Below are 16,971 nucleotides of genomic sequence, written 5' to 3'. Positions count from 1 at the left end.
GGGCGCGTCGGCGCGAACGCCGTCCTGCGCAGGCCCCTGTCCGTCGTTTAGATTACGGCCAGTCGAAGATAATAAACAGCGTCGCTGCGAGATCCGGTGTCGGGGTCGCCACGGCAGGGGCGTCTGCGAGACGGCAATCCGCGGCTGGGCCGCAGTTTCTGTGGTGCCTGCGTGAGGCGATGTCTTTAGTTAATGTGTTGCACACAATGGGCATTGGCATGTACACAGACTCAGGCCATTGCATTGTAAATGGGCATGCACACAGACGCAGGCCATTGCAAAAGACCAGCATTCCAGCGTCATGGTGTTCATGCTGATGTCAAGGATCGTGGAGGCAACGTTCGTTAGTCCGCTTTACAGTCCGAGAACAAAGCAGCGATATCCCATTTTACGACTGGTTGCAGGTGGTGAGGCTTGGACCGCGTGCAAGGTAGACCACACGGACCAACGTTGGCTTCTGGAAGTTGCCTTTATCAATCATTGTAGAAAGTGTGAAACGTGTATTTAATTCCCCATGTTTCACGTATGTCATGTGTGGTAGCTGTGAAGGTCATGAGATGGGTAGGTTACATTACGTTTCGGATGCATTTGAAGGGGGTCCCTACGCTCTTGTCGGGGGCCCATCTGCAAAACCTGTTCGGATGCACTGGATCGTTCGGGGCCCTCCACATTGTGTCTTGCGTACTTCTGGTCTCCTTTAAGTGTCCAACGCTCTTGTCCGGGATCCCACCTATTATGCTGCTTGGGCACACTCGATCGTTTGGGGGGTCACTATACCCATCTTCGGCGCTTCCTATTTACTTTTGGGGTCCTGCACTTTTGTTGGGGACCCCATCTGTCAGTCCGCTCGGGTATATTCAATCTTTCGGTGGCCCTCCACACTGGGTCTTGTGTACTTCTTCTTTGAATGGAGGGCCCTACACAGGCCATACCTCGCAATGCTACGACTCTCCCGCCCGGGACCTGGGTTGACCCTCGCTGGCCACTTATCACCTGACCTTTCCATTTCAATACAGCCGAGCTACGCGTTTGCTCTGGGGCCCTTGCTCAGTACCTCTGCTTTGCGAGCACAGCGTCTCTCCTTTACGCTACCGGGGCGGACATTGTAGACCACGGAGACGGCCTGCTGGCTTTGCGTTCCCATATTATCGGAGAGTCTACGCCGTCGACGGGGACCAAACTCTTAATCGGCCGGGGCACTCTTGATCGCTCTGGGCCCCTCAGCATTGGTCGTGAGCTCTTCCGATGACGTCAGAAGGACTCTGCTGCGATAACCCTACGTGTGTTTGCGAACGCCAGGGCGTTTCGCCTGTTCGCTTTGCATACTGGCATGGCTAATTACTTTATGTACACGTGTCCGAGGTTGTTCAATGACAATTTTTCTAGGCCCTTAGCCTGAGAGCAACAGTCGGATACGAGTCGATTATTTTTTTACGCGCAATTACCGAACATACGTTTTACGCGCCACCGACGTCGTATGTGTCATTTCCGTTAGATGCTGAGTTTGTGACACATATTATATTTATGCATCACGTTCTTAATGCATGCTTTAATGCTAGAATATATGGCACTCCTTCGTAACAATCAAAGCAAAACCCTGCATTCGTCAGCAGCCATCAGCTGATCTCACTGACGAGCCGGCTAGCCGTAAACAAACTAGGAATAAAGTTTGTGCCTGCAGTTTGATGGTAAGAAGTAGCCAACGTAAGTTTATTTTGCCACGCTTTTCCGAAATCCTTAGCCTTCAAATGACAGGATTCACCATGTCTAGCGAAGATGAGCAAGCTCCATGCATGCGCAGCATACGTAGCACGCCCAGTTTTCAAGAGCTGCACAAAGTAAGATGGATTTCTCTACACAAATAGCCTACATATTAACCCTAAAATTGAATGGTCGTAATGCGATTTTCGGGGGGGGGGGGAAAGCCCAAGCTCTAGGAGACCCGAGCTTTCCTGAACAGGCAGGGGGGAGGGGAGATCACGAGCGTAATGAACAGAGTGCTGCGACGTTAACCACGTAAATGTATGTATTTTGGTGCCTAGATGTTTAAGATGCGAGCTACATCCTTGCTACCGAAAGTTTGTCGTGCAGAAAGGAACACAGCATGCTCGTGATCAACAAAAACCATAAGTAAGCCTCGTAATACAGCAAAGAACTCCTTTAGTTAAGTTTGTTGCTATGCACCAACCTTTTTCATTCACGCTGCTACTTGGTCATCCATTGTGCCGGCGCTATCTGCCTTCGGACTCAGGCGGGTCATCTGCGCCGAGCAGGCTCCGTCGCATGCGGTTGCCAGGTGCGAGTCAGACCCGTAAGCCTGGGTCCGCCACCAGGACAAGTAAAGGTAGAACACTTCTTATTCGCGTTGGTGTAGCCCTAAATATATTTTGAGAACAGCTTCAGAAATGTACAGGTGAGGCATATTCCCTGTTTAATCTTTGCACGGTACGAAAGGATTTTGACAAACATTCGTAAGCATTTCTTCCTCCGCTCAGCGCCTGCTGTCTGATGTTACCTGCAACGACCAACGCCGCTCGGTTTTACTGAAATTGCAACTGTAGCCAGCACTGTCCTTCCTCCTAAGATCACCACACTGGAGGCTGAACACGTGTGTGTAATTTGTTTCACTAGTCGATTCTGCAAAAGGTTGAGCGTTCCCGGTCACAAATGCGTTGGTCTGTCTCATTTTTGTCCCCATTTCGATCCACTCTGTTAAACACTAACTAGGCCGCTTACCTGCTTGTAGGCTAGGGGCCCTATGGGTGGAACACTGTGGGGTACGTTATCGTTGCCGGTTAAGGGCTGAAGGGCCATTTCTTCCGAGCACAGGGCGCGTACCAGTGCCGATTGCCATTCTGGTAACACGGTGGCGTGGTCACATGGTCGATCAGGAAGCTCTTAGAGGGATAAAGTATGCACAGTCCCTTCTCTGACCCGGGAGGTCGTCTCACCTGGACGGCTGGCCCTGGATCGACGCAGGAGATGTGGTTGATGCAACAAGATGATACATCGCCACACGGGGTCCAATAGTTAGCGCATATAATCCAGTTCGGCATGAAGGACCCTTGACTGGCATGGGGTGGAGGAGTCCCGTTTGATATTTGGGCCCTGACTGACATAAGCCTGCTCCACGGTCTTATTATGGTCTCTCATCATAAGTTTCCTTGCCTCCTTTCACTCTCAGCGGACCCCGAGCAACGCAAGAGGCCCTCTGGCATGAGCAGTCCCATCTCGGCACTTCGTCAGCAAATGTCCTGTTCTGGCCGACTAGGGCTCCCTGCCGACGCTAACTTCATGCTATGCGCCGTGGGCCCCTGACTACCACAGGGACTCATACCATCCAAAACAGCGCGCCGCAGCCCTGTCTCTGCTTAGGAAATGAGTTCCTAGATCTCAGACCGACACGGAGCCGGCTGTTCGGCGTTGGTGTTCTCCGGCCAACCTAGAGGACCGCATTGTCCCAGGGGTCCACAATCAGTGCAGGAAGCCTTCTGACTGACATGAGAGGTGACGGCCCAACTTGCGAAGGTCCTTCATATGACCTTCAGCCGGCCGTTTGAACCGGCTCTTTAGACCCTTCGGGCCCTTTATCCTTTAAATAAGGCCTTGACCTTTTCTTTTGAGGAACGCTACTGACGAACACTGCTCCTGATCGACTCGGGGCCCTCTCCAACACAAGACCCTCTGTTAGACACTGTGGATGCCAGGTCAACACAGGGGCTCACTCACCAGTATCGCACAGTGGGCACACCGTGTTGGTATGGACCTGAGGGCCCACCTCCCAAGCAGCTACAAGGCCGGGACCAGCGAGTTACATTGGTAGGAGCCCCTGAAGCCGTCATGGGCATACAGTGCAAAACACGGGATCCTGTGTTGGTAAAGGACCCCAAGCAACCAGTGACAGTGGTCGATGAGGCCCGAAAGGTGTCTGGGGCCCCTCCGGAACCGACGATCAAAGGTCTCATTGGAAGACATAACGGCATGAAGGGCTGACTGTGGGTGACATAAAGGATCCCGGCCCGTAGGGTCGTTACCTGAAATATCAGTTGAAAGGCCTCTTGCACCTATTAACGACGCCCTGAAACAATGTGGCGTTCGATGTTGGCCAGAGACCACCGCCAGCGAACAGTCGGCTCCGTGCCCCTGTGTCGTTACGGGGCCCACAGTGACTAACAGGGGGTCATGTGCCAGCAAAGGGCCCCTTTCTTCGATCTGGGCTGCGCGGGTCAGAGGGCCCCCTCGCGTCAGGGAGAGGACCAATGTATGCTGTATTCCTCTGAGGGCCTCCGGATGGACCAGGGGACCCCACCCCCGTGTCGCCAGCTTGGCAGCCGGAAGGCACGTGCCCCCCGTGCCCCCCCCCCCCCCCCTCTGCCTGTGCCGCTGGGTAAGGAACAGACAGGATCAAGCAGACGATAACTCCAGGCGGATTCCCGGCTTAACTATGCGTTGATGAAATATCATGTAGATGGCGCTGGCGACGCACCACACCTCCCCGGTTTCGCGCATCCAGACCAGCAATCATGAACGTTGCCCCGTGGATGAGTAGTCGGCCAACAAACAGTGAGGATGGTGGATGTCAGAAAGTGTGTGAAGCCAAAGGGTCGGGTAAGTGGAGCACGAGCTTTCCTGAACAGGAGGGTTGGGGGTCGCGAGCGAGTCAAAGGGGGGGGAGCGGGTCGCGAGCGCAATGAACAGTGTGCTGCAATGTTACCATGTAAATGTGTGTATTTTGGTGCCTTGATAACGACGTCTTTCAGGGTGCGAGCTACGTGCTTGCTGCTGAATATTTGGTGTGGAAAAAGGCGCAAATCGTCCTTACAATCGACAAAAACCATAAGCAAACTTAGTAGTGCGGCAATTAAGTACTTCGGCTAAGTTTGTTGTTAGCACCAACCTTTTTTGCTTCACTCTGCTATTCTAGCGTCCGTTGTGCCGGCGCTATCTGTCCTCGGACTCGAGCGAGTCATCTGCGCCGAGCAGGCTTCGTCGCACGCGGTTGCCAGGTGTGAGACAGACCCGTGAGCCACGGCCGCCACGAGACAGACCCGTAAGCCACGGCCGTCAGGGACAGACCCGTGAGCCACGGCCGTCACGAGACAGATCTGAGCACGGCCGTCACTAGGCAGACACGTGAGCCACGGCCGCCACGAGACAGACCCGTGAGCCACGGCCGTCACGAGACAGATCTGTGAGCCACGGCCGTCACGAGACAGATCTGTGAGCCACGGCCGTCACGAGACAGATCTGTGAGCCACGGTCGTCACGAGACAGACCCGTGAGCCACGGCCGCCACGAGACAGACCCGTGAGCCACGGCCGTCACGGGACAGACCCGTGAGCGACGGCCGTCACGAGACAGATCTGTGAGCCACGGCCGTCACGAGACAGATCTGTGAGCCAGCGGCCGTCACGAGACAGATCTGTGAGCCACGGCCGTCACGGGACAGAGTCGTGAGCCACGGCCATCAGGAGACAGACCCGTGAGCGACGTCTGCCACGAGACAGACCCGTGAGCCACGTCTGTCACGAGGCAGACACGTGAGCCACGTCTGTCACGAGGCGGATACGTGAGCCACGTCTGTCACGGGGCGGACCCGTGAGCCACGGCCGTCACGAGGCAGACCCGTGAGCCACGGCCGTCACTAGGCAGACAGGTGAGCCACGTCCGTCACGGGACAGACACGTGAGCCACGGCCGTCACTAGGCAGACAGGTGAGCCACGGCCGTCAGTAGGCAGACCCGTGAGCCACGTCCGTCACGGGACAGACACGTGAGCCACGTCTGTCACGAGGCAGACCCGTGAGCCACGTCCGTCACGGGACAGACACGTGAGCCACGTCCGTCACTAGGCAGACCCGTGAGCCACGGCCGTTACGCTCTGGATGTCACTAGCGTGGCCGCGGCATACACCTATCGCCGCCAGGTCTCCCTAGCACTGCAGACAGCTCTGCGCCACGGGGCGGCGGGGCCCTGGCTCGGGCCCTGTTAGCAGCCGCCCTGGTGTGGATGACCCTGGCTCAGGCCCTGTTAGCAGCAGCCCTGGTATCGATAGCCCTGGCTCAGGCCCTGTTAGCAGCCGCCCTGGTGTGGATGGACCCTGGCTCAGGCCCTGTTAGCAGCAGCCCTGGTATCGATAGCCCTGGCTCAGGCCCTGTTAGCAGTCGCCCTGGTGTGGATGGACCCTGGCTCAGGCCCCGTTAGCAGCAGCCCTGGTATCGATAGCCCTGGCTCAGGCCCTGTTAGCAGCAGCCCTGGTGTCGATATCCCTGGCTCGAGCCTTGTTAGCAGTGGCCCTGGCTCAGGCCCTGTTAGCAGCAGCCCTGGTGTCGATATCCCTGGCTCAGGCCCTGTTAGCAGCCGCCCTGGTGTCGATATCCCTGGCTCGAGCCCTGTTAGCAGTGGCCCTGGCTCAGGCCCTGTTAGCAGCAGCCCTGTTGTGGATGGCTCTGTCTCGTACCCTGTTAGCAACGGCCCTGGTCTGGATGGTCTTGACTCAGACCCTGTTAGCAACTGCCCTGGTCTGGATGGTCCTGGCTCAGACCCTGTTAGCAGCGGCCCTGGTGTGGATGGCCCGCGCGGCTAACGCGGCCAATAAAACGCGATCGATGATACCGCTGCTCCGTGCCCACCTGTACGTGCACACATGAAATGGGCATGAGCGGTGGGGGCACAGCTGGGCTGCAGAGGCCGAACTGGTCTGCCACGCCTCTGGGATTGGTTTGCTGATTTGTTGTCCGGAGCGTAGCAGCTCGGGAGCAATTTCGTATTGAATCCTTGTATCGCTACCAGCGGACCTCCGTACCGCTACCAGTGTACCTCTGCACCACTACCAGTGTACGTACATTGAGTACCGACTCAGAGCCGGCGCGGTTTAGGCGACATTGTCGCTGGTTCCTGCCAATTCATGCACAGCTCCAGCACCGGCGGCGCCGGTGTGATCCCGACTGTTGATGGCGTCGCTCTTCCGCTTGAAAACAGCATCGCCAATGCCCACCCGCTTACCGTTCGTCGCTGTCACTTCCCCGCAAAAGGAGGGGCCGTGGAGCCAGCGGACGTGACTCGAGAAGTTTTGCCTAATTGCCGGAAGTTTGTCGGCACTACGATGGCTACATGGCAAACATGTTTGGGTCTTTCAGGTTATCCAGTGGAAGTCCTCAGGAGCTGGAGCCGGCTTTCATGCTGGTTGTGCGTACGTCATCTCACCTCGGAGAGTAGACTGGATGTTCTGTCTACATTTATGCCTCTCTGTGTGCGAAAATTAAGCACTTCGCTGTGGAGAACCAGACGTTAACAGCATAGGGCGATCTGTTCGTTCATCGCGTACTTCCCCCCCCCCCCCTCCACCCCCACTCCCTTAAACAAAGATGAGAAAATAGTCACCCACAAACCCGACCCGTTCGCTGCAGGCGTGTTCGTGGTTCATGCAGGCAACAACGCCGATCAATAATAAACTTAGCGGCTCATGTCGATGGGCATGTGCATTAGATGCACGATTGGTCCGGTCCGCTGCCTCGCTAAGTAGTGAAACGGCACCGCTCTATTAACTTTTACTTCCAGCTTGATTCCAGCTATTCAATCAGGGTACGTGCACGAATCTGCAAGGCTCCCGCGTACCAGACCATGTCTAACGTGGGTTTAAGGAGCGCTGTTTCGGTCTGGTGGACTCTCCAGTGAAAGTGACCGTCTCGCCCACACTACGAGAGGACCGCTCGCGTAAAAACGTCCTGGTGAAATCCTACATGAGATGGCCGGCTTGGGACCCGACGCCCCACCGTGGTCTGGGGAAACTGCGGTGGGGGCCGGGGGCGGGCACGTGGGCTCGGGCGCTGCCGCCGCCCTCGCGTCACGGCACGCTTCACCGCCGCGCGAGTCGGCACTGCGGCAACCGTCGGCCGGTCGGCCCCGGCCCGGCCCGGCGCGGCGAGCGGACCGGGAGCCGGAGGGATGCGCCCCCCCCCCTCCTCCTCCCTCCCCCCTTCCTCCTCCCTCCCCCCCTTCCCCGCGATGGGTGTCAGGCGGTGCAGCCGCAAACGTCGTACGTCCGCAGCTGGCCGATGACGCTGTCTGGGTCAGACGGACGGGTTGTACGGGAGCGGTGTAACAGTCCCCGCGACGGGGTGTGAACAGCGCGGTATCCGCCCCTCCAGCCACACATGTGTCGGCGCCACCAGGTGGGACCACGCTGTGCCCCTCCCCTCCCTCCCCCCTCCCCCCCCCCCCGCTGCGCAGCCGCTTCCGTTTCCTCACGCAGGTGTCGCATGGGTGCATTGGCCTCCCGTCTGGAACGTGCAGTTCGCGATGGTGTCGTGTGTCCGTTTGGCTGCTTGCCAGTGTTTTTTTACGCGTTAATCGCAAGTGCGAAAATATTAAAATGTTGTTACAAGTGTGTGACGGCTTCAGATCCGGGGGTGAGCGTGCTGTTTCATTTTTGATGGGAAGGATTCTGGCCCGTTGGTAACGTTCCCTAAAACTGACAGAGCCTCTCACATCCAGTCGACACACAACAAGCACCGAGCCTCTCAGCTCCAACTTCACTCGAACAACGTCTCTTCGGATACCGCTAAACAGAGAACACATCGGCAATCGGGCGCCTCGAGCAGCGTCGTCCTCGTTTCTCGGTCGCACGGCCGGCGCCGATTTTCCGCTGTCCGCTGCCGGGGCCGCCAGCGAGGGAAGCGCGCAGTCTTCACGGCCGCTGCCGGCGCTGGACCGCCGCTAACCGCGCGCTGATGGGGCCCTGGCCGGCGCCCGCCTGTCCCGGATGCCGGCTCCGGACCGACGCGTTGTTTTTCTGCGTGCGCTGCCGCCGCCGGCTGTGGGACTTTCTGTCGCTTGACGGCCGGCGACGCCTGTTTGTTGTGCGGTGTTCAGTCGGTCGTGGGACCGCCGAATTACCTGTCCGTCTGGTGAAGTCTAGGACAGATATGTCATTAAAAGCCTGCTCTCTAGGTCACGGCTCCTTCAGCGGGGCTCGCGACGTTCGCGGCGAGCGAAATGAATGTCCGCGCGCGCTGAAGCCGACTTCAGGTGTGTTTAAATTAGATACGGCACTGCCGCTAGTCCAAACAGCAGTCGTCTGTAATTTAAACAATGCTTTTAGCGGAGTGGACTGAGACACAAATATCGTGATACTTAAGGTCGTCGGAAGTTGGAGAAATCCATGGATCGAGCTAGACCGGATAGGGAGATCTCCAATCAGCACGAACTGGGATTTGACCGGAGCAGAAGCTTGAGGGGAGCGAGTTCATTTGAATGGAATGAAAAATTCAATGGCAAGAAGTAGTGATCGTGCCAAACTATGCGACGTTTGACAGTACATGTAAAGTCCAGCCGCAATATGGTGTATTGCTTCGGGTGATTAGGAGAAATGGTTTTGTTGTGTGTGGCCGATTGGACCCCATCGTTTTGGTTTTTTGTTTTGTTTTGTTTTTTGTTGAAAAGGCGGATTGGTTGGTGGATTGATCAAAGGAAGTGTGTTGGATTAGGCTGCAACCTGAAAATCAAAATTCGGAAAACGACTACGCTGTACTCTTTGTTTAAAACGGAACTGTTAGCAGGAACAATCCAATTACAGGGGTGGTCCGGAGGGCCCCACAGATTAGATTAGTCTATATATGGACCGGTCAGCGCGGATTAGGGTCTGATCAAGCACGGAGCTTGGCCAGAACGAATGAATTAGAACGGAGCTACAAGTCCTTTGTCACGTTATTACTTAAACGTGGATGATTTTGACCAGATTTGACATTTCACGTCAGGTACGTGTACTAAGTGACACATCGATTTTGATGACGCAGAAACCTTGATGTGTTGCAGAAGACTGAGTCGCATGGGTTTGTGGAATTTTGAAAATAACGGATTGCTGAGTGGATTTATTTTTTAACCGGTTACAACTATTGAATCCGGCTGGCCCATATAGTCCAAGATTGTAACGAGCTCTGCTATGTACTGTCGTGGATTGTTGATTTGGTGTCACATGGATGGAAAACATCAGAAACAGTAAGTTCTTTCCGTTTTAATTGCATCTTTTCTGGTGCCTGAACCAATCAAACTTTGAATGGGGCCACGTCGAACGGATGGGATTCTATTCAATAATTTCCAAACCGCTCATTTGCACTGGTGCTGAGAAAGTGCACCATCAGTGCATGCGCTGGTGCTCTGGCCGACTCTTCGGCGCAGTCGTGCATGTCTGAGCAGCGCCACGGGCGATTGCTTTCTCATTCTCTCTCCATTCCGTCCGATTTGCATTCTGCCCGGGCCGTGCTGCCAGCTCACTGTGCTTCTCTCCACGCCGGCGCGGGCCGCTGACACAGCTTCTCCCAGCAATGTGACCGGCGCGCCGCGGGCCACCGGAGCCTCTCTGACTCCGCCTGCTGGCCCGCCGCGTCGCCGCAGCTCTCCGCTGCGCCCTCCCCGCCGGCGTGTGCCCGAGCCTCGGCGACAGCTTCCTCTCAGTCCACGGTCTCTGCTGGCAGCGAGAGGACAGTTTCTCCTCAGTTGCGCGGACTGAACGACAGGCCGCTGTCATCTCCTCCCTGCCGGTCTGTCTCGCTGACTGCTGTCGGAAGCCGCGCCGTCCACTCTCTCCCCCGGGGGTGGCCTGCCGGGCGAAGGGTGACAGCCCTTCTCTCCATCCCGCCCGCCCGGCCGGTGGCCGGTGTCGGCCCGCTGTCCAGGGCTGCAGGGCCCCTGGCCGGCCGCCGGTCGCTACAGGGCGAGCCGCTGTCACGACAGCGCGAGCCGGGGCCCAGGTGCCGGGCGACGGGTGACGGCCCTTCTTTCCATCCGGTCCGCTCGGCCGGTGGCCGGTGTCTGCCCGCTGACCTGGGACTGCTGCGCTGTCTGTGACCGGTCGCGGTCACGACAGCGCGAGCCGGGGCCGAGGTGCCGGGCGGCAGGTGTCAGCCCTCGTTCCATCCCGCCCGCTCAGCCGGTGGCGGTGTCTGCCCGCTGTCCCGGGCTGTAGGACCCGTGGCCGGCCGCCGGTCATTGCAGCGCGAGCCGGGCACAGGTGCCAGGTGGCAGGTGGCAGCTCCCCTCTCCATCCCGCCTACTCTGTTTGTGGCCGGCCTCTGCCCGCTGTCCCGGGTTGCAGGGCCCGTGACCGGCCGCTGGTCACGACAGCGCGAGCCGGCCCCAGGTGCCGGTTGGCAGGTGTTAGAGTGGTTTCTCTCGTCGGACGCCGGGGGTCGGCTCGGCGGCTTAGCCAGGTGCGGCCCTCCGCACAGGCGCTCACGGCGAGCAGACCGGGGAAGAGGTGCCCCAGCGACCGGAGAAGAGGTGCCACAGCGACCGGAGAAGAGGTGCCACGGCGACCGGAGAAGAGGTGCCACGGCGAGCAGACCGGGGAAGAGGTGCCACAGCGACCGGAGAGGAGGTGCCACGGCGACCGGAGAAGAGGTGCCACGGCGAGCAGACCGAGGAAGAGTTGCCACAGCGACCGGAGAAGAGGTGCCACGGCGAGCAGACCGGGGAAGAGGTGCCACAGCGACCGGAGAAGAGGTGCCACAGTGTCACAGGTCTCGGTCAACGGTCATCAGCACGTCATCAAAATCTGAATTAACATGGCCTATGCATGTTTTGGGGGCGTGAGAACGTGCTACGCCTACTCCGGATAAGCCATTGGTTCTTGCCGAAGCTGGTTGCTCGTGGTTCACCGGTAGAACGTATTCTGGAATTATATTCGTCAGAATCGGTCAACCGGGCACCCTGTAGATAATCCTCAAAATAATTTCAACGGGCAGAAGACCAACTCATGGCTTTGTTTCTCAGTCGCGGAAACCTTACATTTACACGGCGCTATTATGTAAGTGCTCTTTCGTGGCAGACCCCACGCCACATATGATGGAGCTAAAAAATGCAGAGCACGGGAAGCGGAAGCTTGCAGCACAGGGATCTGGAAAGACACGCGTTACCAGTAGGACGGACCACATATTTTGGGGGATAATATGTCCTCTTATAGTTACTGCCTGAACCCATATTTCCTGTAGTCCGTAAGTCTCTTTTCTGCGCATACAGTCCAAAAAAATTGTACTTTCATCGACATATATAAACACATATATATATATATATATATATATATATATATATATATATATATATATATATAAATGCTGCCGTTTCTTACACCTTACATGTCCATTTGCCATGTTTATGTGTAATGGTACAGTGGGATGAGCCTGGGTCTGACCTTAACTTCATTTGGCGGTCATGGTCTCATTTTGGCCCGGTCTGCCTATGCTTCCTTGTAAAAGCCACGTCAGGTCACGGCACATTTTATAACCCAGGCCGTTTTCTGAAGTATGGCAAGTCCGATTCCAGTCCGACCCGACTGTTCTAGATTGTTAACCGCAGCACAGTTGCGTCCGTTCCATCTTGGCCGGGTCGGTTTAGCGGTGTCGAAGCTGGCGGTGGCGGTCTGGGGGACGGTCCGTCACACAGTCCACTGACCTCCGCCCCGGCCGGCGGTCTGCGCCACCCTGCGGACATCTGCTGGGGTGCGGTGAGCTGCGCCCCGCGGCGGCTCCGCCGTGCCCGGCCGCGGTCACTGGCAGGTGCCGGACCGGGCGGCGGCGGGCTCGATTCCAGACCGCAGTCGGCGCCGGCCGCAGACCCGGCCCAAGCCGCCGGTCGGCCGGCTCTCTCCGCGCCGGTCGCTCTGCGCCGGTCGCCGGTGCGAAGTTGCCGTCACCGGCGACCGGAGAGGCTGGACCCCGTCGTTGGGTGAGCGGGCTGGAAGGCGGGCTGAGGGTGGGTAGAACTATGGTGAGAGGGCTAAGGCGAAGATCGCAGAGCCATGGCGAACGAGCGAGCTGAGGAGAGGACCGCAGAGCCATGGCAAGCGAGCTGAGGGGAGGACCGTAGAGCCATGGCGTGGGAGCGAGCTGAGGAGAGGACCACAGAGCCATGGCAAGCGAGCTGAGGGGAGGACCGCAGAGCCATAGCGTGCGAGCGAGCTGGCGAAAGGACCGCAGAGCCATGGGGAGGGAGCTAAGGAGATGACCTCAGAGCGGAGCTGAGCGGCGTCACAAGCGGCTGGGAGACCCTGAACTGACCGGGGCAGCAACAGCAAGCGAACAGTGGCAGCCGCATGAGACTGGAAGGGGCCTCAGTCACCACGGCCGGTGAAGCAGAAGGCTCGAGACCATGACGGAGAGCTGGAGAGGCTCAAGCGTTGTTATGTTCCGTCCAATGAAAGGCTGCGTCCCAATTTTCCGCTGTGGCGCGGAGTTTCATCAGTGCTTGGCGTTTGTTCACTCCGCTCGCTCCTCATCCGTCGCGTGCCACCATCAATTTGTCTTCTACAGATGTCTTGTTGATGGACTGAAGGCACGGCACTCAGAGAACGCGCCGCAAGGAAATGTTTACCACGGCTCGAGGTCTGTTTAGCGTTGTGACTAAAATAGCTCCCACGAGCCCTGGCCTCAAGCAGCTGATGAAACAGCAGCGATCCTGCGACACGTGAGCCAACGCTCTGACGCACCTGGCCATGCAGCCTCCCATAGCCGTAGTGTCTCGTCCAGCGCTGCGCCGACTTCAGGTCGTAGCCGAACGGTCTGTGGGCGACGGGCGCCGGCCGCGTACAGGCTCCAATCTATGGTCGTGAGCACGCTATTGGGGCACTCAGATCGATCCCTACCCGCCGGAGGGTAATTACCTCCGAGGGTACCTGGGCCCGGCGGTCATTAGCGTGGCGGGCTGTCACGTGACCTGCCGCCGTCCCTCGCGGTCGGGCGTGAAGCGGCGCCGTGCGTCACCTGTCGGCACAAAAACACGGCCCGCGTCCCGCCTGCCGCCGCTCGGCCTGCGGCCCGGCGCTGACCGAACGGCGGAGGAGGCGCCGACCTGGCCAAACGGCAGAGAAGCCGCCGACCTGGCCGGGCGGCGGAGTAGCCGCTGAGCCGCCGACCTGGCCGAGCGGCGGAGGAGGCGCCGACCTGGCCGAGCGGCGGAGGAGCCGCCGGCCTGGCCGAGCGGCGGAGGAGCCGCTGACCTGACCGGGCGGCGGAGGAGCCGCTGACCTGGCCGCCGAGCGGCCGAGGAGCCGCCGACCTGGCCGGGCGGCGGAGGAGCCGCTGACCTGGCCGAGCGGTGGAGGAGCCGCCGATCTGGCCGCTCACGTGTGACCGGGCGCGGGTCGACGTCACCCGCGAACCCTTGACAGGTTACAGCGTCTCGTGCAGGCCTCTGATATTGGCAGTCCTGGACTCCCCATCACTCGGCCGCTCCGAGTCTTTGGGCGCCGATCACTAGTTTGCGCTCGTCATCACGCGTCAGTGGTTACCAGCCAATCACCAGCCAGTGCTCGCGAGTCATCGTCGCCGACCATACGCCGCGATCGGTCGCCGATGGTCTTTCATGAGTCGCTGGTCGGCCATCAGCCGATGGCGAGTCGCGAGTGGCCGAGCCCGGAAGCCTGGCCGCGACGTTCCCACCGCCGCTGGCCGCCCGGAAAGACTGCCGTCGCCCGCCCGGGCAGACCGACGCGCGCGGAAGCGACGGCGATAGCGTGGGACCGGCCGAGAGCGTGCAGCCTGCCCGGAGCTCTAGCTGCCGGCCGCCGCTCCAGCCGCGCTCCTGCATCGTAAAGGCGCTGGACGCCGAGCCACAGGCCGCACCTCGGGCTTGATGGCGAGCACGGCCAGCAGGGTGCTACTTTCGCCGTGATCCGTGCTGATTAGCCCCGAGGTGCTACCTTCGGGTAGCACTGTGATATTTTCGCGGCGATGACTTTCTTCCAAAAGACGTTTGGTGGCTTCTCGTAGTTTTGGTGACTGGCAATTAAAGTCCAAGTTTTCGGTGGCTGAGACACACATTAGGAGCCCAAAGCCTCTTCAAAGGAATACAAAGCCTCATTCATGACACGAGGCATAACCAGTTCCGATTTATTGTTACCAAGATCTCACGTTTTGAAGCTCAGTGCAGCTCATGTGCGGCATAGTTCTCACAACGTTCGACGTCACTGAAGAGTTTGGACGCGCCGAAAGACATTACTCTTCACGCGATGATACTTCTGCGGAGCTTTGGTCTTGATGGATGATAACGGCGCTTCCAAGTTTGGCAGAACTTAAAGGGCATTCTTGAATGTGACACCATTGTTCATAGCAGTGCGTGGAGGCAACTGGAACAAAATATTGCGGAAGTGGCAATGCTGCTTGAAGAATCCCAGAATGTTTGCCTCGTTTGGCTAGAAATGAATCTGGAACCTTCTTTCTCAAGCCCCTCCACAGATTATCTTGCACAATCGGTTTGCGCTACGTCGCTTGCAGATCACACGATAGCACCCATTTGCGCCGGTTCTGTGGGAGGCGTCGACCTCCACTATTAAGTGCCAAAAGCTCTGGCGCATCCGGGGCAGGCCTTCCTTAGCATGTGTGCCTCGGCGCGCTCGACCCCGAGTCAGAGTCAGAGTGGACCAGAGTCGCCGGTCACTGTCACCGCCCGGCTGGGCGCCGACCACGTCAGCCCCCCTATCTTATCAATCTTGTGACACTGCTGCAATGCTAATAAGGACAGCCGATAAGCGCCGTCATAACTGGCCGTGTTATGGCAACGCTGCAGACGCTATCGGTCTGCGTTTGTTCAGTGGTCGGTGCCCACGTCGCTTAGCGCTGACCTCTCGGCAGTCCGCTTGTTGCTGAGTGCGGGTCATACGAAGAAGGGCGCTGTTTGTGTGTGTGGCGGAGCGGCTGATGTCCACTGCACGGTCATGACCTATGACGCAGATCTGCTCTTGTGTCAGCGGCGCTCGCTGCGTGATTCTGGCCGTTTAGGCTGTCGTTAGCTGTCATTGAACGCTGCCATACACAGAAGCGATCAGCTGTTGGGGTCAGTCACGTCCCGACCCAGCCCGCAAGTGCAGATCTCGTGTTCAGGAGCAGATTGTAAGATCCGTTCGTCATAATCACTGTTAAACGGTCCGGCCAGATCAGCCTCGGTATGGTGCGGTGAAACCATTTGGCCTCAGGCAGACCCCACAACCTGCGAGAAGCGTTTTCCCTCGAACTAGATCAGGGCCACCCGCGCGAACGCGAACTGCCCGCCCGCCTGGTGGGTCAGGTCGGTCACCAAACGCAGCCTGTCCAGCCGGCCTATCCAGCTACGCCGTCAGCTCCGTCAGCGATCCCGGCCGGCAGCGGTGCCTCGTGTCAGCTGACCGATCCATCACGGCTGACGGTGCCGCTCTCTCCCTCCACCCGTCACGCGGCCGCCAATCCGTCATGTTTACAAAGAGCGGGCCGACCCAGGCCGCGCCTCCGTCGCCAGCCGGCGCGCGTGAGTCAGCTGACGGACGCGTGACGTCACCTGGGTGGTGACGTCACACGGCACAGGGCTCCGCCCGGCGCGCGCGGCGCGGCCGCTGCTCAGTCGCGGACGCGCTGCTGGCGGGGTGGTGTGGGCTGGGGAAGGGTGTTGTGACGGCGACGCCACGCGCGCCGGCAGACCGACAGACGGACGTCGATGTCGGACGTGAGTAGCTCTCATCGGCTAGCCGGAGCTGGACGCGCCGGCGGACCGACGGCATGTGAAACAACACCTTGGAGGGGTGTCCGTGCTACGCTCTTCATCAAGCTCGCAGGGCGAAGGGAGCTGTTACGACCCTTGTATGCTCATCGTTCTTTCTTGGTGCGACGATGCACTCAAGTGCAGCACGACGTCCGTTACGCATTCGTGGAAAAGTATCCGGTGCATTACACGCCCGCCCGCATGCGTGCGCGTCTTGGTGGCAACTGCTATGCGTTTTGATGGACACGAGACTCACTCCTAGCACGACAGATGACGAAAAGTCGCTCGCTTTTCGCGACGCTACGGCTTTTGCGTGCTTGACAAGCACAGGCGGCTTCACTTGACACACGGCCGCTGAAACATTCAGCACCATTGAACCGTCACGCCCCCTCCCCTCTCCCTCCCCATCCCATCCAGCTTGCACGGGCGCATCTCATCCCGCGAGCCCTGCCGTGCAGAGGACGCC

At 58.5% G+C, this 16,971-nt stretch overlaps 1 protein-coding gene across 5 annotated transcripts in view; it reads left to right on the top strand.

Annotated features, from left to right (window-relative positions):
* The first annotated feature begins 4,528 nt into the window (after positions 1–4,528).
* LOC119114859 (coronin-1A) overlaps positions 4,529–16,971 on the top strand; it is a 40,725-nt gene continuing 28,282 nt past the window's right edge. For 3 of the 5 annotated variants that reach the window (XM_037238910.1, XM_037238914.1, XM_037238909.1), the window contains exon 1: positions 4,538–4,608. In XM_037238910.1, the coding sequence (XP_037094805.1) occupies positions 4,570–4,608 (39 nt within the window). In that variant the 5' untranslated portion in view covers positions 4,538–4,569. Of the gene's footprint in view, positions 4,609–16,380; positions 16,470–16,971 lie in introns of those variants that run through there. The other 2 variants (XM_037238912.1, XM_037238911.1) reach the window with 2 other exon arrangements.

Source organism: Pollicipes pollicipes, unplaced genomic scaffold (genome assembly GCF_011947565.3).
Source record: "Pollicipes pollicipes isolate AB1234 unplaced genomic scaffold, Ppol_2.1 Scaffold_3087;HRSCAF=3621_pilon_pilon_pilon, whole genome shotgun sequence".
Taxonomy (NCBI): Eukaryota; Metazoa; Arthropoda; class Thecostraca; order Pollicipedomorpha; family Pollicipedidae; genus Pollicipes; species Pollicipes pollicipes.
Note: the sequence above shows the minus strand (reverse complement) of the source record. Positions and strands in the feature narration are given on the sequence as shown.